This window comes from Oncorhynchus mykiss, chromosome 23, assembly GCF_057628025.1.
Source record: "Oncorhynchus mykiss isolate SJ-2025 chromosome 23, ASM5762802v1, whole genome shotgun sequence".
In the NCBI taxonomy this organism is placed as follows: domain Eukaryota; kingdom Metazoa; phylum Chordata; class Actinopteri; order Salmoniformes; family Salmonidae; genus Oncorhynchus; species Oncorhynchus mykiss.
In genome coordinates, this window is record NC_143044.1 from 40,685,001 (window position 1) to 40,708,598 (window position 23,598).

The following is a 23,598-nucleotide window of genomic DNA, read 5'->3' on the forward strand; positions in this document are numbered from 1 at the left end:
GACATGATAATACTGTATACTCCAGACAGAGAGAGATGATAATACTGTATACTCCAGACAGAGAGAGATGACAATACTGTATACTCCAGACAGAGATATGATAATAATGTATACTCCAGACAGAGAGATGATAATACTGTATACTCCAGACAGAGATGATAATACTGTATACTCCAGATAGACATGATAATACTGTATACTCCAGACAGAGAGGGATGATAATACTGTATACTCCAGACAGAGAGAGATGATAGTACTGTATACTCCAGACAGACATGATAATACTGTATACTCCAGACAGAGAGAGATGATAATACTGTATACTCCAGACAGAGAGAGATGACAATACTGTATACTCCAGACAGAGAGATGATAATACTGTATACTCCAGACAGAGAGATGATAATACTGTATACTCCAGACAGAGTGATGATAATACTGTATACTCCAGACAGAAAGAGATGATAATACTGTATACTCCAGATAGACATGATAATACTGTATACTACAGACAGAGAGAGATGATAATACTGTATACTCCAGACAGTAATTATAATACTGTATACTCCAGACATAGAGAGATGATAATACTGTATACTCCAGACAGACATGATAATACTGTATACTCCAGACAGAGATAGATGATAATACTGTATACTCCAGACAGACATGATAATACTGATACTCCAGACAGACATGATACTACTGTATACTCCAGACAGACATGATAATACTGTATACTCCAGACAGAGAGATGATAATACTGTATACTCCAGACAGAGAGAGATGATAGTACTGTATACTCCAGACAGACATGATACTACTGTATACTCCAGACAGAAATGATAATACTGTATACTCCAGACAGAGAGAGATGATAATACTGTATACTCCAGACAGAGAGATGATAATACTGTATACTGCAGACAGAGAGAGATGATAATACTGTATACTCCAGACAGACATGATAATACTGTATACTCCAGAGAGAGATGATAATACTGTATACTCCAGACAGACATGATAATACTGTATACTCCAGACAGAGAGATGATAATACTGTATACTCCAGACAGAGGGAGATGATAATACTGTATACACCAGACAGACATGATAATATTGTATACTCCAGACAGAGAGAGATGATAATACTGTATACTCCAGACAGAGAGATATGATAATACTGTATACTCCAGACAGACATGATAATACTGTATACTCCAGACAGACATGATAATACTGTATACTCCAGACAGAGAGAGATGATAATACTGTATACTCCAGACAGAGAGATATGATAATACTGTATACTCCAGACAGACATGATAATACTGTATACTCCAGACAGAGAGAGATGATAATACTGTATACTCCAGACAGACATTATAATACTGTATACTCCAGACAGACATGATAATACTGTATACTCCAGACAGACATGATAATACTGTATACTCCAGACAGACATGATAATACTGTATACTCCAGACAGACATGATAATACTGTATACTCCAGACAGAGAGAGATGATAATACTGTATACTCCAGACAGACATGATAGTATTGTATACTCCAGACAGAGAGAGATGATAATACTGTATACTCCAGACAGACATGATAATACTGTATACTCCAGACAGACATGATAATACTGTATACTCCAGACAGAGAGAGATGATAATACTGTATACTCCAGACAGAGAGAGATGACAATACTGTATACTCCAGACAGAGAGATGATAATAATGTATACTCCAGACAGAGAGATGATAATACTGTATACTCCAGACAGAGATGATAATACTGTATACTCCAGATAGACATGATAATACTGTATACTCCAGACAGAGAGGGATGATAATACTGTATACTCCAGACAGAGAGAGATGATAGTACTGTATACTCCAGACAGACATGATAATACTGTATACTCCAGACATAGAGAGATGATAATACTGTATACTCCAGACAGAGAGAGATGACAATACTGTATACTCCAGACAGAGAGATGATAATACTGTATACTCCAGACAGAGAGATGATAATACTGTATACTCCAGACAGAGTGATGATAATACTGTATACTCCAGACAGAGAGAGATGATAATACTGTATACTCCAGATAGACATGATAATACTGTATACTACAGACAGAGAGAGATGATAATACTGTATACTCCAGACAGTAATTATAATACTGTATACTCCAGACATAGAGAGATGATAATACTGTATACTCCAGACAGACATGATAATACTGTATACTCCAGACAGAGATAGATGATAATACTGTATACTCCAGACAGACATGATAATACTGATACTCCAGACAGACATGATACTACTGTATACTCTAGACAGACATGATAATACTGTATACTCCAGACAGAGAGAGATGATAATACTGTATACTCCAGACAGAGAGAGATGATAGTACTGTATACTCCAGACAGACATGATACTACTGTATACTCCAGACAGAAATGATAATACTGTATACTCCAGACAGAGAGAGATGATAATACTGTATACTCCAGACAGAGAGATGATAATACTGTATACTGCAGACAGAGAGAGATGATAATACTGTATACTCCAGACAGACATGATAATACTGTATACTCCAGACAGAGAGAGATGATAATACTGTATACTCCAGACAGACATGATAATACTGTATACTCCAGACAGAGAGATGATAATACTGTATACTCCAGACAGAGAGAGATGATAATACTGTACACTCCAGACAGACATGATAATACTGTATACTCCAGACAGAGAGATGATAATACTGTATACTCCAGACAGACATGATAATTCTGTATACTCCAGAGAGACATGATAATACTGTATACTCCAGACAGACATGATAATTCTGTATACTCCAGAGAGACATGATAATACTGTATACTCCAGACAGACATGATAATTCTGTATACTCCAGAGAGACATGATAATACTGTATACTGCAGACAGAGAGAGATGATAATACTGTATACTCCAGACAGACATGATAATTCTGTATACTCCAGAGAGAGAGAGATGATAATACTATATACTCCAGACAGAGAGAGATGTACTGTACAGTACATATACCTACACTAGGACAGAGAGGACAGAGGGTACATAAATAGGTTGATTGATATGTATAATGTAGTTTATGAAAGTTCAATCTGTCATCATAAAGTCACACTCAGATTTACTACAGTCCACCACATAGGCTCCCTCTCCCACTTTCATTCTCTCTCCTTCCTTAGCTACACCGTGTGTGTGTGTCCTGGTTACCATAAGTGTGTGTGTGTGTCCTGGTTACCGTGTGTGTGTGTGTGTGTGTCCTGGTTACCGTGTGTGTGCGTGTCCTGGTTACCGTGAGTGTGCGTGCGTGTCCTGGTTACTGTGAGTGTGTGTCCTGGTTACCGTGAGTGTGTGTCCTGGTTACCATGCGTGCGTGTCCTGGTTACCGTGAGTATGCGTACGTGTCCTGGTTACCATGAGTGTGCGTGCGTGTCCTGGTTACCGTGAGTATGCGTGCGTGTCCTGGTTACCGTAATTATGCGTGCGTGTCCTGGTTACCTTGAGTGTGCGTGCGTGTCCTGGTTACCTTGAGTGTGCGTGCATGTCCTGGTTACCGTGAGTGTGCGTGCGTGTCCTGGTTACCGTGAGTGTGCGTGCGTATCCTGGTTACCGTGAGTGTGCTTGCGTGTCCTGGTTATCGTGAGTGTGTGTCCTGATTATCGTGAGTGTGCGTGCGTGTCCTGGTTACCGTGAGTATGCGTGCATGTCCTGGTTACCGTGAGTATGCGTGCGTGTTCTGGTTACCATGAGTGTGCGTGTCCTGGTTACCGTGAGTGTGCGTGTCCTGGTTACCATGAGTGTGCGTGTCCTGGTTACCGTGAGTGTGCGTGTCCTGGTAACCGTGAGTGTGCGTGTCCTGGTTACCGTGAGTGTGCGTGTGTGTCTCCTGGTTACCATGCGTGCGTGTCCTGGTTACCGTGAGTATGAGTGCGTGTCCTGGTTACCATGCGTGCGTGTCCTGGTTACCGTGAGTATGCGTGTCCTGGTTACCGTGAGTGTGCGTGTCCTGGTTACCGTGAGTGTGCGTGTCCTGGTTACCGTGAGTGTGCGTGCGTGTCCTGGTTACCGTGAGTGTGAGTGTGCGTGTCCTGGTTACCGTGAGTGTGCGTGTTCTGGTTACCGTGAGTGTGCGTGTCCTGGTTACCGTGAGTGTGCGTGTCCTGGTTACCGTGAGTGTGCGTGTGTGTCTCCTGGTTACCATGCGTGCGTGTCCTGGTTACCGTGAGTATGCGTGCGTGTCCTGGTTACCGTGAGTATGAGTGTCCTGGTTACTGTGAGTGTGCGTGTCCTGGTTACCGTGAGTGTGCGTGTCCTGGTTACCATGCGTGTGTGTCCTGGTTACCGTGAGTATGCGTGCGTGTCCTGGTTACCGTGAGTGTGCGTGTCCTTGTTACCGCGAGTGTGCGTGTGTGTCTCCTGGTTACCATGCGTGCGTGTCCTGGTTACCGTGAGTATGCGTGCGTGTCCTGGTTACCGTGAGTATGAGTGCGTGTCCTGGTTACCATGCGTGCGTGTCCTGGTTACCGTGAGTATGCGTGCGTGTCCTGGTTACCATGAGTGTGCGTGTCCTGGTTACCGTGAGTATGCGTGTGTGTCTCCTGGTTACCATGTGTGCGTGTCCTGGTTACCGTGATTATGCGTGCGTGTTCTGGTTACTGTGAGTGTGCATGCGTGTCCTGGTTATCGTGAGTGTGCGTGCGTGTCCTGGTTACCGTGAGTGTGCGTGCGTGTCCTAGTTACCGTGAGTGTGCGTGTCCTGGTTACTGTGAGTGTGTGTGCGTGTCCTGGTTATCGTGAGTGTGTGTGCGTGTCCTGGTTACCGTGAGTGTGCGTGCGTGTCCTGGTTATCGTGAGTATGCGTGCGTGTCCTGGTTACCATGAGTGTGCGTGTCCTGGTTACCGTGAGTATGCGTGTGTGTCTCCTGGTTACCATGTGTGCGTGTCCTGGTTACCGTGATTATGCGTGCGTGTTCTGGTTACTGTGAGTGTGCATGCGTGTCCTGGTTATCGTGAGTGTGCGTGCGTGTCCTGGTTACCGTGAGTGTGCGTGCGTGTCCTAGTTACCGTGAGTGTGCGTGTCCTGGTTACTGTGAGTGTGTGTGCGTGTCCTGGTTATCGTGAGTGTGTGTGCGTGTCCTGGTTACCGTGAGTGTGCGTGCGTGTCCTGGTTATCGTGAGTGTGCGTGCGTGTCCTGGTTACCGTGAGTGTGTGTGTCCTGGTTACCATGAGTGTGCGTGCGTGTCCTGGTTACCGTGAGTGTGCGTGTCCTGGTTACCGTGAGTGTGCGTGTCCTGGTTACCGTGAGTGTGCGTGCGTGTCCTGGTTACCGTGAGTGTGCGTGTCCTGGTTACGGTGAGTGTGTGTGCCCTGGTTACCGTGAGTGTGCGTGCCCTGATTACCGTGAGTGTGTGTGCCCTGGTTTCCGTGGGTGTGTGTGCCCTGGATACTGTGGGTGTGTGTGTCCTGGTTACCATGGGTTTGTGTGTCCTGGTTACCATGGGTGTGTGTGTCGTGTGTCCTGGTTACCATGAGTGTGTGTGTGTCCTGGTTACCATGAGTGTGTGTGTGTCCAGTGATGCTCCACCAGTAGATCCCTCCAGCCTGTGAGGAGAGGAGGATAGGTGTGTTCCTCCAGTGTTTGTCCCCACCCCTCCGCTGCAGGAACAGCAACGCGTCCACAGGCGGTGTTGTCCTACACACATGCATCACATACACACTCAGTAAACATATGTTGAATACTGTATTTCAATTTGCAATAAAGCATTGATGTTGCATAAAGCATTGATAAAGCATTGACTCACAGTGAGTGAGTGGCCCTCCGCAGGCGAACCAGGGGTCTCTGTGTGTCCAAAGTCCAGACGATGACCTCTCCATCATGGCTGCCCGTAGCAATGACTCCCAGGGCAGGGCAGTGGTCAACCACCAGGATGTCAGCTCTGTGTTGCTGACCTGACTTCCACGACATGTCTGCCCTCACAAACACATCCTTCACCACCACAAACAGGCCATATTGGAACCAGATAATCACCAGAATAATATTCTCATTTGCATCTTGGTGCCAACATTGCGTTCATTCAAATGTGAAAACAAACCAAGTTTTCCACTGTATGTCTTTATATCTACCCATCTGAGCACCCACGTGCAAAATTCCTGTTCCAAATTGTAGTGACTGATAGTGTATGTATAATAAGTCCCAGAGTTCATACTCTGCATCACACAATGACATCATTTACATACTCTTAGCCAAGTTGTTTTATAAGTGTTCTTTAAAAACCCCACCGGTTTCTGCTGACGTCTAACAATAAGAAACCTCAGAGCAGATCTATATATTTACAGTTGAAGTTGGAAGTGTACATACACTTTAGCCAGATACATTTAAACTCAGTTTTCCACAATTCCTGACATTTAATCCTAGTATAAAAATTCCCTGTCATAGGTCAGGTTGCATCACCACTTTATTTTAAGAATGTGAAATGTCAGGATAATAGTAGAGAGAATGATTAATTTCAGCTTTAATTCATTTCATCACATTCCCTGTGGGAAAGAAGTTTACATACACTCAATTAGTATTTGGTAGCATTGCCTTTAAATGGTTTAACTTGGGTCAAACATTTCAGGTAGCCTTCCACAAGCTTCCCACAATAAGTTGGGTGAATTTTGGCCCATTCCTCCTGGCAGAGCTGGTGTAACTGAGTCAGGTTTGTAGGCCTCCTTGCTCACACATGCTTTTTCAGTTCTGCCCACATATTTCCTATAGGTTTGAGGTCAGGGCTTTGTGATGGCCACTCCAGTACCTTGACTTTGTTGTCCTTAAGCCATTTTGCCACAACTTTGGAAGTATGCTTGGAGTCATTGTCCAATTAGAAGACCCATTTGTGACCAAGCTTTAACTTCCTGACTGATGTCTTGAGATTTTGCTTTAATATATTCACATCATTTTCCTGCATCATGATGCCATCTATTTGTGAAGTGCACCAGTCCCTCTTGCAGCAAAGCACCCGCACAACATGATGCTGCCACCCCCATGCTTCATGGTTGGGATGGTGTTCTTTGGCTTGCAAGCCTCCCCCTTTTCCTCCAAACATGATGATGGTCATTATGGCCAAACAGTTGTATTTTTGTTTCATCAGACCAGAGGACATTTCTCCAAAAAGTATGATCTTTGTCCCCATGTGCAGTTGCAAACCGTAGTCTGGCATTATAATGGCGGTTTTGGAGCAGTGGCTTCTTCCTTGCTGAGGGGCTTTTCAGGTTATGCCGATATAGGACTCGTTTTACTGTGGATATAGATAATTTTGTACCTGTTTCCTCCAGCATCTTCACAAGGTCCTCTGCTGTTGTTTTGGGATTGATTTGCACTTTTCGCACCAAAGTACGTTCATCTCTAGGAGACAGAACACGTCTCCTTCCTGAGCGGTATGATGGCTGCGTGGTCCCATGCTGTTTACACTTACATACTATTGTTTGTACAGATGAACGTGGTACCTTCAGGCATTTTGAAATTGCTCCCAAGAATGAAACAGACTTGTGGAGGTCTACAATCGTTTTCTGAGGTCTTGGCTGATTTATTTTGATTTTCCCATGATGTCAAGCAAAGAGGCACTGAGTTTGAAGGTAGGTCTTGAAATACATCCACAGGTACACCTCCAATTGACTCAAATGATGTCAACTAGCCTATCCGAAGCTTCTAAAGCCATGACATCATTTTCTGGAATTTTCCAAGCTGTTTAAAGGCACAGTCAACTTAGTGCATGTAAACTTCTGACCCACTGGAATTGTGATACAGTGAATTATAAGTGAAATAATAGGTCTGTACACAATTGTTGGTAAAATTACTTGTATCATGCACGAAGTAGATATCCTAACCGACTTGCCAAAACAATAGTTTATTAACAAGACATTTGTGGAGTGGTTGAAAAACGAGTTTTAATGACCTAAGTGTATGCAAACTTCCGACTTCAACTGTAAATAGATATCATTCCTGAAAGTTCTCTTGTAAGGAAGGCTGGTTAGCTATGAGTGTAACCACATGGAGCAGACACGATAGTGACAGATAACATTGGGGTTGAGGTGTGGTGGACTCTTCACCTGAGAGTGCAATGTACATGTTTATCCTGGCTGGCGCACAATAACTTTTTATTGAAAAGGAAAGTGTGTGTTTGGCTAGGTGTTTTCTCACCTTAGCTCCTTTGATGTCATACTGAGCGACCTGCTGGCTCCACCCCACGGCCAGCAACTGGTTGTCATGGAGACAGATGATCCCTGTGACATCTGAGAGGGTGACAGGCTCTAGCTTCTGTAGGTTAAGGCCATTCAGTAGGTTCCACACCTTTTAACAGACAGAAACAGCACATCATAGTAAACCACATCTGTGTCCATCTAAAGCTGTTCTAACTGAACCGTAGTGAAGGAGGAGGAGACTTGGAGAAGTCTCCTGCTTTTCCCCTTTTCTTCAGTTATCAGACATCAGTAACATGATTGGATAGATGAAAGCACAAGCTCCACTGCATAGGCTGCACTAGCTTTTACCACAGGGGTACCTTGATGGTTCCGTTGCGTGCGCCAGTGATGAGTCGTCTGTGGGAGGAGTCTAGCGCCATGCAGGTAATCTCCTCCTCTCCATGAGCGCTGGTGATCTTCAGATGCAACCTCCCTGTTTCTACGTCCCACACTGATACAGACGAGTCATCACATCCGGCGATGACCTACACACACACACACACACACACACACACACACACACACACACACACACACACACACACACACACACAGATGTAAACATTTACAGACATATTTACGTTAACACACACATGCAATATGCACACCCTTATGGCTGTGACAGTGTACAAGATTCCATACCTACCTGTTTCAGTGTGGGGTTGTAGATAGCACAGGAGAGGGGTGCACCATGGCATTGTCCTCCCCCTCCTCTTCCCCCTTCTCCCTGCTCCTCCCCCCTCCCCCCTTTCTCCAGCCTCAGCCTGGCCAGGTAGTCTCGACAGGACACCAGAATATGGGGCGGAGTCTGCGACAGGAAGGGCGGGGCCACCAACAGGAAAGGGAAGTTGCCGTGCTCTGGGGCGCGCCCTGGCTGCAGACAGGGGAACTGCAGGTGGACGGTCCTCAGACAGCGATTGGAGGAGATGTCCCACACCCTCAGCTCCTGCACAGAGACAACAAGGTGGGTAAACAAACTCCTTCTGAAAGCTCCTGCACAGAGACAACCAGGTGGGTAAACAAACCCCTTCTGAAAGAAATTAAAAAGTGGAAAACAAAAACCACCTGGACCACAGCCAGGACAGAATACCTTGTGGTGTAGTACTGGTGGGCTGGACCACAGCCAGGACAGACTACCTTGTGGTGTAGTACTGGTGGCCTGGACCACAGCCAGGACAGAATACCTTGTGGTGTAGTACTGGTGGGCTGGACTACAGCCAGGACAGAATACCTTGTGGTGTAGTACTGGTGGGCTGGACCACAGCCAGGACAGACTACCTTGTGGTGTAGTACTGGTGGGCTGGACCACAGCCAGGACAGACTACCTTGTGGTGTAGTACTGGTGGGCTGGACCACAGCCAGGACAGACTACCTTGTGGTGTAGTACTGGTGGGCTGGACCACAGCCAGGACAGAATACCTTGTGGTGTAGTACTGGTGGGCTGGACCACAGCCAGGACAGACTACCTTGTGGTGTAGTACTGGTGGGCTGGACTACAGCCAGGACAGAATACCTTGTGGTGTAGTACTGGTGGGCTGGACCACAGCCAGGACAGACTACCTTGTGGTGTAGTACTGGTGGGCTGGACCACAGCCAGGACAGACTACCTTGTGGTGTAGTACTGGTGGGCTGGACCACAGCCAGGACAGACTACTTTGTGGTGTAGTACTGGTGGGCTGGACCACAGCCAGGACAGACTACCTTGTGGTGTAGTACTGGTGGGCTGGACCACAGCCAGGACAGACTACCTTGTGGTGTAGTACTGGTGGGCTGGACCACAGCCAGGACAGACTACCTTGTGGTGTAGTACTGGTGGGCTGGACCACAGCCAGGACAGACTACCTTGTGGTGTAGTACTGGTGGGCTGGACCACAGCCAGGACAGAATACCTTGTGGTGTAGTACTGGTGGGCTGGACCACAGCCAGGACAGAATACCTTGTGGTGTAGTACTGGTGGGCTGGACCACAGCCAGGACAGAATACCTTGTGGTGTAGTACTGGTACTTCAGTCTAGGGATAGGTTAGCCTCTCTCTACCTGTCTTAGGTGAGGGCTTACAGCTTACCCGTGAAGCTACGGCCAGTGTTGTGTCTCTAGCCAAGCTATCTGGTGGTTATTGACTTACAGCATCTTTGGAGTAGCTGAGGACCTGTCCCAGTGGTTGGTAGATGACCACGTCCAGTACTGTGGTGCCGTGACCGTGTAGGACCGCGACTGGCCGAGCGGTCATGAAGCAGTTCCACAGTTTGACCGCAGGGTCCAGACCACCCGTCACCAATAGGTTGAGAGACCTGCTGAAATCAAAGCACGTCACACCCTTCGGAGGAGGGAGAAAGGAGAGAAGAGAGAGAGAGAGAGAGAACAGAGGAATACAGACAGACAGACAGACAGACAGACAGACAGACAGACAGACAGACAGACAGACAGAAAGGGAAGTTAGGATTTGTGGGTCACTAAAATAAAAGGTAACGTGACTAAATATTCTAAAAATACTGCCTTTCCTATTAGTTTATAATGGGGAACAGTTGAGGACAGCTTAATTGGTCAACTGACCAAAGCTAGACAGTTATATAGGAGCACTGCTCAGAAGCCATAACAACCAATACAAAACACCTCACCCACTTTAATCACTTCCCCAGCAGGGCCAGTCACATTACAAGTTTTTGTTCACCAGCAATTATATCCTTTGGGTGTGTGTGTGTGTGTTTATTTTGGTTATAGGGTGGGACTTGGCAACAGTAAGCAAGATAAAACACAGTTATGACTCAAAATAATTCAGGGGGTTTGTGGTATATGGCCAATTTACCACGGCTAAGGGCTGTATCCAGGTACTCTGCTTTGCATCGTACTGAAGAACAGTCCTTAGTCGTGGTATATTGGCCATACTGTATACCACACCCTCTGAGGGCCTTATTGCTTAAATAACAGCTACCCTTTTTGTAGAATCGCATATAAATGGTGGCTTCATTGTGTTCTCCATAGTAAGAACACATGAAAGACTCATAATAGGGTAGATACTGTGTTATATTATTACCTTATTGATTCTCCAAACATAGGGTTTTCTCCTGAGTGACACATGCATGATGACTACTGAGGAGGCGTCGCTTCCTGATGATGTCATGATGAGGTCAGTGTGGGGCTCGAAAATTATCCTGTTGATTGGTTCCTGGTGGACTGTGGGGATATGTTGGTAGGAGACTAGGCGGCTGTGGTCACCAATATCCTGTTAGGAGACATGTTCTCACCATAATTGGGGATCCTGAGTGGCTCAGCGGTCTAAGGCACTGCATCTCAGTACAAGAGGCATTGCTACAGTATCTGGTTCGAATCCAGGCTGCATCACATTTGGCCATGATTCCAATAGGGCAGCGTACATTTGACCCAGCATCATCCGGGTTTGGCCAGGATAGGCCGTCATTGTAAATAAGAATTTGTTCTTAACTGACTTGCCTAGTTAAATAAATGTGAAATAAAATACCAGTTAACCAACTGATTTCCAGCAGAAATCTGAAGAACACTTTTGGTCCCAAGGAACACATGCTTACCACAGTGCCAAGACAAATAACTACCCTAGAAGTGCCCGTAACACACGTAGCAAGGTTACAGAATAGATACTGTACTTTACTGTCCATTGGTTGGAACATCATTTTGTCTTTTGCCTTTCCCAACATCCCCCAGACACACATTAAGAGGCACAGGTCAGTGCAACGCCCCTGGATGGAGAGCAATGGGGGGATAATTATATCCTCCTGATTCCTGCTTACAAGCTAAAATTAAAGCAGGGAGCACCAGTGACTCGGTCTATAAAGAAGTGGTCAGATGAAGCAGATGCTAAGCTACAGGACTGTTTTGCTAGCACAGACTGGAATATGTTCCGGGTTTCTTCTGATGGCATTGAGGAGTACACCACATCAATAACTGGTCTCATCAATAAGTGCATTGATGACGTCGTCCCCACAGTGACTGTACGTACATACCCCAACCAGAAGCCATGGATTACAGGCAACATCCTCACTGAGCTAAAGGGTAGAGCTGCCGCTTTCAAGGAGCGGGACTCTAACCCGGAAGCTTATAAGAAATGCACTTCGACGAACCATCAAACAGGCAAAGCATCAATACAGGACTAAGATTGAATCGTACTACACTGGCTCCGACGCTCGTTGGATGTGGCAGGGCTTGCAAACTATTACAGACAGCAAAGGGAAGCACAGTCGTGAGCTGCCCAGTGACACAAGCCTACCGACCGAGCTAAATTACTTCTATGCTCGCTTCGAGGAAAGCATCACTGAAGCATGCATGAGAGCATCAGCTGTTCTGGATGACTGCGTGATCGCGCTCTTCGTAGCTGATGTGAGTAAGACCTTTAAACTGCTCAACATTCACAAAGCAGCAGGGCCAGACGGATTACCAGGACGTGTACTCCGAGCATGCGCTGACCAACTAGCAAGTGTCTTCACTGACATTTTCAACATGTCCCTGACTGAGTCTGTAATACCAAACATGTTTCAAGCATACCACCATCGTCCCTGTGCCAAAGAACACTAAGGTAACTTGCTTAAATGACTACAGACTCGTAGCTCTCACATTCGTAGCCATGATGTGCTTTGAAAGGCTGGTCATGGCTCACATCAACACGATCATCCCAGAAACCCTAGACCCACTCCAATTTGCATACCGCCCAAACAGATCCACAGATGATGCAATCTCTATTGCACTCCACACTGCCCTTTCCCACCTGGACAAAAGGAACACCTACAGTATGGTAGAATGCTATTCACTGACTACAGCTCAGTGTTCAACACCATAGTGTCCTCAAAGCTCATCACTAAACTAAGGACCCTGGGACTAAACACCTCCCTCTGCAACTGGATCCTGGACTTCCTGACGGGCCGCCCCAGGTGGTGAGGGTAGGTAACAACGCATCTGCCACGCTGATCCTCAACACAGGGGTCCCTCAGGGGTCCGAGCTCAGTCCCCACCTGTACTCCCTGTTCACTCATGACTGCATGGCCAGGCACGACTCCAACACCATCATTAAGTTTGCCAATGACACAACAGTGGTATGCCTGATCACCGACAACGATGAGACAGCCAGAGAGGAGGTCAGAGATCTGGCCGTGTGGTGCCAGGACAACAACCTTCACCAACAAACTATCATGGTCCAAACACACCAGGACAGTTGTGAAGAGGGCACGACAAAGCCTATTGCCCCTCAGGAGTCTGAAAAGATTTGGCATGGGTCCTCAGATCCTCAAAAAGTTCTACAGCTGCACCATTGAAAGTATCCTGAATGGTTGCATCCCTGCCTGTTATGGAAACTGCTTGGCCAACGACCGCAAGGCACAACAGAGGGTAGTGCGTATGGCCCAGTACATCACTGGGGCTAAGCTTCCTGCCATCCAGGACCTCTATACCAGGCTGTGTCAAAGGAATGGCCTACAAATTGTCAAAGACTCCAGCCACCCTATTCATAGACGGTTCTGTTTGCTGTCGCACGGCAAGCGGTATCGGAGTGCCAAGTCTAGGTCCAAAAGGCTTCTTGAACACCCGCACCAGAACAGTTTATCAAATGGCTACCCAGACTATTTGCATTGCCCCACCTCTTTTACTCTGCTGCTACTCTCTGTTTATTATCTATGCATAGTCACTCTAACTCTACCTAAATATACATATTACCTAAATTACCTGGTCTAACCTGTGCCTCCGCACATTGACTCTGTACTGGTAACCTCTGTATATAGCCTCACTACTGTTATTTGACTGCTGCTCTTTAATTATTTGTTATTTTAAACGTAACACCTGTTTTTCTTAAAACGGCATTGTTGGTTAAGGGCCTGTAAGTAAGCATTTCACCTGTTGTATTTGGCGCATATGACAAATACAATTTGATTTGATATTTGATTAAGAGACTTGCTCAAGAACACAACGGTAGGACATGGAACGTGGGTTGCCAGTTTAGCCACCCAGTCTGGGGCTTGAACACCCAAACTTCAGGCTGCTGGTCTGTCTCTCTAACCTCTAGGCTATTGGCATTATAACTGTGTGCCAGTTTTTTGTTTCAGTCCAGCACAGAGTGAATGAAGAGTGAATGAGGCCTACCTGCATGTAAATCCTCTGAGGGACATTGTCCTCAGTGAAGGGGCTCTCAAACAGTCCATTTTGGAGTTGGAGGAACCACAACAGATGGATCCCTCCCTTTTCATCTCCCCACAGCAGCAAAGAGCGCCCCCCTGGAGACTGGGAGGGATTACAACAGATCTCAGGGGAAGACAATGTGAATATAACTACCAGAACTATAAAAACATCTATCATGGTTCATGAAAAGACAAGTAATTGAATGTTTAGAATGGGTCAAATGTACGTTAGTTTATGACAAGTACTGAAGCCGTACCTTTATGTCATGCCAGTAGCAGAGAGAGGTTGGAATATTGGGGAACCCTGTTTAGAGATGAGAGAACATCAGGGACATAAAGTCAGAACCCTGTTCAGAGATGAGAGGCCAACAGGGACATAGAGTCAGAACCCGGTTCAGAGATGAGAGGCCAACAGGGACATAGAGTCAGAACCCGGCAGGTTTTTAGATGAGATGAGAGATGAGAGAACAACAGGGACATAGAGTCAGAACCCGGCAGGTTTTTAGATGAGATGAGAGATGAGAGGCCAACAGGGACATAGAGTCAGAACCCGGTTCAGAGATGAGAGAACAACAGGGACATAGAGTCAGAACCCGGCAGGTTTTTAGATGAGATGAGAGATGAGAGAACAACAGGGACATAGAGTCAGAACCCGGCAGGTTTTTAGATGAGATGAGAGATGAGAGAACAACAGGGACATAGAGTCAGAACCCGGCAGGTTTTTAGATGAGATGAGAGATGAGAGAACAACAGGGACATAGAGTCAGAACCCGGCAGGTTTTTAGATGAGATGAGAGATGAGAGAACAACAGGGACATAGAGTCAGAACCCGGCAGGTTTTTAGATGAGATGAGAGATGAGAGAACAACAGGGACATAGAGTCAGAACCCGGCAGGTTTTTAGATGAGATGAGAGATGAGAGAACAACAGGGACATAGAGTCAGAACCCGGCAGGTTTTTAGATGAGATGAGAGATGAGAGAACAACAGGGACATAGAGTCAGAACCCGGCAGGTTTTTAGATGAGATGAGAGATGAGAGAACAACAGGGACATAGAGTCAGAACCCGGCAGGTTTTTAGATGAGATGAGAGATGAGAGAACAACAGGGACATAGAGTCAGAACCCGGCAGGTTTTTAGATGAGATGAGAGATGAGAGGCCAACAGGGACATAGAGTCAGAACCCGGTTCAGAGATGAGAGAACAACAGGGACATAGAGTCAGAACCCGGCAGGTTTTTAGATGAGATGAGAGATGAGAGAACAACAGGGACATAGAGTCAGAACCCGGCAGGTTTTTAGATGAGATGAGAGATGAGAGAACAACAGGGACATAGAGTCAGAACCCGGCAGGTTTTTAGATGAGATGAGAGATGAGAGAACAACAGGGACATAGAGTCAGAACCCGGTTCAGAGATGAGAGAACAACAGGGACATAGAGTCAGAACCCGGCAGGTTTTTAGATGAGATGAGAGATGAGAGAACAACAGGGACATAGAGTCAGAACCCGGCAGGTTTTTAGATGAGATGAGAGATGAGAGAACAACAGGGACATAGAGTCAGAACCCGGCAGGTTTTTAGATGAGATGAGAGATGAGAGAACAACAGGGACATAGAGTCAGAACCCGGCAGGTTTTTAGATGAGATGAGAGATGAGAGAACAACAGGGACATAGAGTCAGAACCCGGCAGGTTTTTAGATGAGATGAGAGATGAGAGAACAACAGGGACATAGAGTCAGAACCCGGCAGGTTTTTAGATGAGATGAGAGATGAGAGAACAACAGGGACATAGAGTCAGAACCCGGCAGGTTTTTAGATGAGATGAGAGATGAGAGAACAACAGGGACATAGAGTCAGAACCCGGTTCAGAGATGAGAGAACAACAGGGACATAGAGTCAGAACCCGGCAGGTTTTTAGATGAGATGAGAGATGAGAGAACAACAGGGACATAAAGTCAGAAGTTGAACTGATTGATCAAATCAAAAGCAAAAGTTCTACTTTGAGTCTTTCTAACAGTTGGTTAGATACCAAACAAGTGGATGTCCTCAAAGCAGCTGGCCGTGGACACGTCAACAAAGTGGAGGTCCCTGCTGCTGGTTGCTATGGCGACCTTGTGGACTTTGGGCAGGTAGACAGCATCAGTGGTCCAGCCCCTGAACATCCTTCTGTTAACCCCTTGCTCTGCAGGGTCTCCAGCCAGCTGAGGAGATACATCAAAGAAAGAGAGAGAGAACGTGTGTGTGTGTGTCTGTCTGAGTGAGTGAGTGAGTGAGTGAGTGAGTGAGTGTGTGTGTGTGAGAGTGTGTGTGTGTGTGGCTTATCAGCTCACACACCTCCAGAGTCTTGAGGACTTGTAGTCGGTTGTTCCACACAGTGAGCAGCCCCCTCTTACTGACACTGATGTAGCGGAGGGGGGGAGGATGGGGAACAGCCACTACACAGATAGTGGGCTCCTGCTGTAAGGGGGAGAAGAGAAAAGTTTACAGGCGAAGTGAGAGAGTGGCTGATGAGAGAAAGAGAGACAGAGGTCAATGGAGACTGCTGCATACTTATGAATTAACATACAGTATGAGCAATTAACTACTTATTACATAGTCATTACATAGTTATTAACACACTCTATAAGCAATGACTAGACAGGCGTCCCTCACCTTGTTGTGTGAGCAGTGTTTGATGAGTGGTTCAGTGTCTAGTAGAGCGCCTCTTGGCCTGGAGGTGTGGTCTCTCTCTCTGCACTGCTGCAGCAGGTAGCTACACAGGTCCTCCCACTCCACATAGCCATCACATGACACGTCAATCTATTGGAAATGAGAACATGTTCTTATTTCCTAAGGGTAAACTAACAAAAAACAGTTCAACCGTATGTAACAAAGGGCCATAGTCACCTCATTGAAGACCCTCTCCAGCCACCCGCTCTGGCTGTCTGGACCAATCACAGCACTCAGAGCATTCTGGAACTCCTCCAGACTCATCCCTCTTTCTCCTCCTCCCTTTTTCCGTGCACCTCTCCAACTCCGCTGGGACCCCCTGTCCGAGGTTGTGTGACGGGTAAACGCATCCCTCAGTAACAGCAGGTGTTTAAGTTTGAGTTCCTCCTGAGTACAGGCATTCTGGCCTGCATCACTGTGGAGTGGAGTAGTATGCAGATATTCCATAAGAAAATTAGCCGTTTCCAGCTACAATAGTCATTTTATTTTTTATTTTTTATTTTACCTTTATTTAACCAGGCAAGTCAGTTAAGAACAAATTCTTATTTTCAATGACGGCCTGGGAACAGTGGGTTAACTGCCTGTTCAGGGGCAGAACGACAGATTTGTACCTTGTCAGCTCGGGGGTTTGAACTCGCAACCTTCCGGTTACTAGTCCAACGCTCTAACCCTAGGCTACCCTGCCGTCATTTACAACATTAACAATGTCTACACTGTATTTCTGATCAATTTGATGTTATTTTAATGGACAAAAAAATGTGCTTTTCTTTCAAAAACAAGGACATTTCCAAGTTTCCAACTTTTGAATGGTGGTGTAGATTCATGTACGGGTCATTATTGAGAATACTACTGCATAATATGAAAGTCTTACAGAATATGAACATACAGCACACCCCTGTGGCAGCAGTGAGACTGCACGCTTTGTGACCAATTTCAGACAAAAATACTTTTTATTTATTTATTTGACCGTTATTTTACCAGGTAAGTTGACTGAGAACACTTTCTCATTTACAGCAACGACCTGAGGAATAGTTACAGGGGATGAATGAGCCAATTGTAAGCTGGGGATGATTAGGTGACATTGGTGGTATTGGGGACAGCTTGGGAATTTAGCCAGACAACATTTTGATGTTATCAATTTGTTATTATAACTTAAAATAATAGATTTGATGAGACTTCTCATTTAGATTTGAGTCATTACCACATAAACATTAAGTAATAGTGACTTTTCATTGATACTGAGTTCAACTTACTTAAAGTATTTGAATTAAAAATGCCTTGGGTTTTATAGTGAACTAACCAAGCGCTTGATTTGCTGTGGAAGGCTTGCTTTCTTTGTATTGTATGGATTTAAGAGGTTCTTGAAGAGAGATTTGAGGGGGTGAGGGAGACTGCTAGGACCAAAACCGCCATGTCGTATGTCGCCAACCTTCATGAGGACAAGCCTTGTGTGGCCCTGTTGCCATGGGAAACCACAGGACAATCGGTCATGTCTCCACATTCTCCTCTCTCTTCTCCTCTCTCTTCCTGGTTCATCAAGGCATGCATGAGTGCTCCTTTTAGATAAGGGTAGTTCTCACGATCAACTCACCGCACAGCCAGGTAATCATTGATATGCAGTCAATGACACATGTTTTACTCCAAAAGGGTTTGGAAATAAGACTTTAATTAGCTCTACTCAGAGAGATATTTTCATATAGAAATGCTAAAAAAATGTTTCTGTTGATGATAATGATATTTTGATAACATTATTATCTGTGGAATTGAAATAACAGGATTCAGCCAAATTTAAGCAGGAATACAAGAACTGACATGTGTCAACTTCTACTTATGCTAAACATAAAATATGAAAATAGACTTTATGTAAAATCTTGAGTTATATCTTATATATTGTTCTTAAAATACAAAACTCACCAAGAGCTGCTGCTGGAGGTTTCCCTTTCGTAGACCTCCCATGGATCACTGATACCTCTTAGGGTACCCATTCCTACACACCTAACCTTCCTGTCTGTCTATCAAACTAGTCTAGCGCTGAGTCCATTGTGTGTTGCTAAACAGAGGGAATTTTCACTCTGGACCAAGCTTTACAAACAACCTCACTCATCGCTTTAGATCTTCCCTCTGGACTTTGCCTCAGATGGGCCCCTCAAAACCTCCGGGCCCAAGTTCCTCTGTTTATGTGTCAGAGAGTGAAGGATGCTGAAACACAAACTGACCTCACAACAGCCTAAGCCCAATCTGATACCTCTCTCCCCTCCTCTAGGTTTAAATAAGAGTCTTTGTCTCTCTCTCCCCCTTTGTCTTTCGGGACAAATCCAATTTCAGGTCAAACAAAGCTGCTTCTTTTCAGACAGGGTGGAATGCTCCACAGATCAATACATCATCCATCACAGGAGTTAGACCACAGGGAGAGAAAGTCAACACATCCTCAGCGGAGGACCAAGGAGACGAGACTATCCACAATCTGCATGGACACCAGGGTGTCAAGACAAGTAATCCTCCAGAAGTGAATCATTAGAAGGAAGAGGGAAAGAAGCCTCTCAGTCTGCAGTTTACCGATCCATAAAGCTTTCCATGTGGAAGTCTTAGAAATCTCAACCAGGCTGAAGAGATCCAAGATCAGGAGGTGCATAAGATCCCAAATGTTACTCAAATAGTGGAGGTGTGTACAGGTTTCTGTCTGAGAGTGTAAGTCAAACAAAGGGACAGGCTCTGGCTAATGATAAACCACTAATGTCTCAGTAACAGATTACTGAGCCATTAAGCTAAAGCCATGGCAGAGAACCCAGGTCCCAGGTCACTTTACCATTAACTACCCCACTGAGACCGTGCAACATGGTTTGGTGTGTGGGGTGGTATGTACAGTATGTGTGTGTCGATTGTACATTATATCTTGTGTTCTCTGTATCTCGTTCAAAGCTTGATGCTTGAACACTGGAGCCCATACTACCGGTAGGCCTTTTTAGGAGGGGGCCAATACACAAAAATATATATATTTAAAAAATGTTTTTTTATACATAGATTTTTTTATACATTATATATATTTTTATACAATATATTTTATATTTTTTGGCCCATACAATGTATTTAAAAAAATGTTTTGTATACATTTAAAATACATTCCAACATATATCACGGAATGTATTTAAAATGTGTACATAAATGTGTATAAAATGCATATTACAATATATTAAACGCATCGTAAAATGTTTTTAATGTATTTCAAAATACATTCAGAAATACAATAAAGAATGTATTTTAGAATATATTTTCACATGTATTTATCGATATATATATTAAAAAAAATGTTTTAAAGTATTTGGAAATGTTGTATAAAATATATTCCTACATGCATTCTGACGTGTATGTTGTAATAATATATATTATTTTATAAAAATTTATAGCAAGTATGAAGATCTGGCCATATCATTAAGTAACAAAATGTTGACTTAACAATTTAACTTTAACAGGCTCTTCAGTATCACATCAGTCTCTGTAACCAACAAGACAACAAGACAGGAACAGCGTCAGCACACTGGTAACACAGACATATGACAGTCAATGCAGCAGTGGGGAACAGAACTGGGGACTGACACATATAGGGGAGGTAATAAACAGGTGATGAGTGAGTCCAGGTGAGTCCAATATTGCTGAAGCGCGTGACGAGGTGTGCGTAAATGATGGTGGTAGGAGTGCGTAATGCAGGGTAGCCAGCCTCGAGCGCCAGGGGGGAAGAACAGGAGCAGGCGTGACAGTCTCATTAAAACTGCAGAACTGGCCGTGTACAAGCAAAGCTTTTAATCATAGAACACAGCATAACACATGAACTGGCATGACAATCCATCTCATTGGAAGCCCAAAAGCACTAAGAGAAAGCAACGCCTCCAAGTATTCTAATAGTCTGCCGCCTCTAAAATACATTTTGTCAAATGCATTTTTATTGTACTTGACACACCAAAAGCACTAACATGCTTTTAAATGACTACAAAAATGACTACACTTTGTACATTATCTGTCATGTAGTGACTCTATGTCTTTCATGGGCATATGACAAATAAACAAACAAACTTGATGAGAGCATTGCAACCAACATCCAATGGGCAGAACTTAACGTTTACTGGGTCATTCCATGAAATGAGTGCCTTTTGCGTTCCTTTGATATAGTAGAAATTATGCATAAAGACGACATTTTAAAAGCCTGTTATATGAAATGAAGTGCCCTTTAATATAGACCAAATGGAGAATTCAATAAATCTGATTTTCAGGACTTGTTCAAATGGGGGTGGCATACGCCTGATCCTAGATCTACGTGCTCTGAACAGGCACATGAGAAAGTACATGTTCAGAATGTTGACACACTGATCTGCTACATTCTGGGCACCCAGGTGATTGGTTCGTATCTGTCGACCTGACGGACACTTCCTTTCTCATCTCAATATACCCTCCTCACAGGAAATTTCTCAGATTCGCTTTTCAAGGTGTAATCTATGAATTTCTGGTCCTCCCACCATCTCACTATCACCTCAGATTTTTTGTGTACCGACGGAGCCATAGCCTCACTCAGAGAGAGGGGCATTCGGTTCAAATCAAATCAAAGTTTATTTGTCCGTGCGCCGAATACAACAGGTGTAGATCTCACAGTGAAATGCTTACTTACAGGCTCTAACCAATAGTGCGGGGAAAAAAAGAAGGAAAAAAAATGTGTTTGTGTGTGTGTGTGTGTGTGTGTGTGTGTGTGTGTGTGTGTGTGTGTGTGTGTGTGTGTGTGTGTGTGTGTGTGTGTGTGTGTGTGTGTGTGTGTGTGTGTGTAGGTAAGTAAAGAAATAATCTAGAAGAAAAAGAAACGCACACCTATTAAGACGAGGTGCTGGCTAGCGGAGCTAGAAATAAAACAACAGTAAAAAGGCATTTGAAATAACAGTAGCAAGGCTATATACAGACACCGGTTAGTCAGGCTGATTGAGGTAGTATGTACATGTCGGTATCGTTAAAGTGACTATGCATATATGATGAACAGAGAGTAGCAGAAGCGTAAAAGAGGGGTTGGGGGCGCACACAATGCAAATAGTCCGGGTAACCATTTAGTTACCTGTTCAGGAGTCTTATGGCTTGGGGGTAAAAACTGTTGAGAAGCCTTTTTGTCCTAGACTTGGCACTCCGGTACCGCTTGCCATGCGGTAGTAGAGAGAACAGTCTGACTGGGGTGGCTGGGGTCTTTGACAATTTTTAGGGCCTTCCTCTGACACCGCCTGGTGTAGAGGTCCTGGATGGCAGGCAGCTTTGCCCCAGTGATGTACTAAGCCGTACGCACTACCCTCTGAAGTGCCTTGCGGTCGGAGGCCGAGCAATTGCCGTACCAGGCAGTGATGCAACCGGTCAGGATGCTCTCAATGTTGTAGCTGTAGAACCTTTTGAGGATCTCAGGACCCATGGCAAATCTTTTTAGTTTCCTGAGGGGGAATAGGCTTTGTCGTGCCCTCTTCACGACTGTCTTGGTGTGTTTGGACCAATCTAGTTTGTTGTTGATTTGGACACCAAGGAATTTGAAGCTCTCAACCTGCTCCACTACAGCCCCGTCGATAAGAATGGGGACGTGCTCGGTGCTCCTTTTCCTGTAGTCCACAATCATCTCCTTAGTCTTGGTTACATTCAGGGCTAGGTTGTTGTTCTGGCACCACCAGGTCTCTGACCTCCTCCCTATAGGCTGTCTCGTCGTTGTCGGTGATCAGGCCTACCACTGTTGTGTCGTCAGCAAACTTAATGATGGTGTTGGAGTCGTGCCTGGCCATGCAGTCGTGGGTGAACAGTGAGTACAGGAGGGGACTGAGCATGCACCCCTGGGGAGCTCCAGTGTTGAGGATCAGCGGGGCAGATGTGTTGCTACCTACCCCCACCACCTGGGGTCTGCCTGTCAGGAAGTCCAGGATCCAATTTCAGAGGGAGGTGTTTAGTCCCAGGATCCTTAGCTTGGTGATGAGCTTTGAGGGTACTATGGTGTTGAACGCTGAGCTGTAGTCAATGAACAGCATTCTCACATAGATGTTCCTTTTGGCCAGGTGGGAAAGGGCAGTGTGGAGTGCAATAGAGATTGCATCATCTGTAGTTATTTAGGCAGGTTGCCTTTGTGTCCTTGGGCACAGGGACTATGGTGGTCTATGGTCGTCCGGAACAGCTGATGCTCTCATGCATGCCTCAGTGTTGCTTGCCTTAAAGCGAGCATAGAAGTGATTTAGCTCGTCTGGTAGGCTCGTGTCACTGGGCAGCTCGCGGCTGTGCTTCCCTTTGTAGTCTGTAATAGTTTGCAAGCCCTGCCACATCCGACGAGCGTCGGAGCCGGTGTAGTATGATTCAATCTTAGCCCTGTATTGACGCTTTGCCTGCTTGATGGTTCGTTGCAGGGCATAGTGGGATTTCTTGTAAGCTTCCGGGTTAGAGTCCCGCACCTTGAAAGCGGCAGC

The 23,598-nt window shown here is 45.2% G+C and overlaps 1 protein-coding gene across 1 annotated transcript in view; it reads right to left on the reverse strand.

The window, feature by feature from the left end:
* Nucleotides 1-19,725, reverse strand: part of LOC110503023 (cilia- and flagella-associated protein 337) — a 29,084-nt gene extending 9,359 nt beyond the window's left edge. Inside the window, exons 1-14 of the mRNA XM_036960708.2 lie at nucleotides 19,055-19,725; nucleotides 17,318-17,555; nucleotides 17,084-17,230; nucleotides 16,766-16,888; nucleotides 16,461-16,632; nucleotides 14,690-14,736; nucleotides 14,398-14,535; nucleotides 11,333-11,521; nucleotides 10,424-10,615; nucleotides 8,946-9,245; nucleotides 8,620-8,784; nucleotides 8,259-8,408; nucleotides 5,881-6,065; nucleotides 5,632-5,771 (exon numbers count right to left, since the gene is read on the reverse strand). Coding sequence (XP_036816603.2) covers nucleotides 5,632-5,771; nucleotides 5,881-6,065; nucleotides 8,259-8,408; nucleotides 8,620-8,784; nucleotides 8,946-9,245; nucleotides 10,424-10,615; nucleotides 11,333-11,521; nucleotides 14,398-14,535; nucleotides 14,690-14,736; nucleotides 16,461-16,632; nucleotides 16,766-16,888; nucleotides 17,084-17,230; nucleotides 17,318-17,555; nucleotides 19,055-19,125 — 2,257 coding nt within the window. The 5' untranslated portion in view covers nucleotides 19,126-19,725. The remainder of the gene's footprint in view (nucleotides 1-5,631; nucleotides 5,772-5,880; nucleotides 6,066-8,258; nucleotides 8,409-8,619; nucleotides 8,785-8,945; nucleotides 9,246-10,423; nucleotides 10,616-11,332; nucleotides 11,522-14,397; nucleotides 14,536-14,689; nucleotides 14,737-16,460; nucleotides 16,633-16,765; nucleotides 16,889-17,083; nucleotides 17,231-17,317; nucleotides 17,556-19,054) is intronic.
* Nucleotides 19,726-23,598: the final 3,873 nt, after the last annotated feature.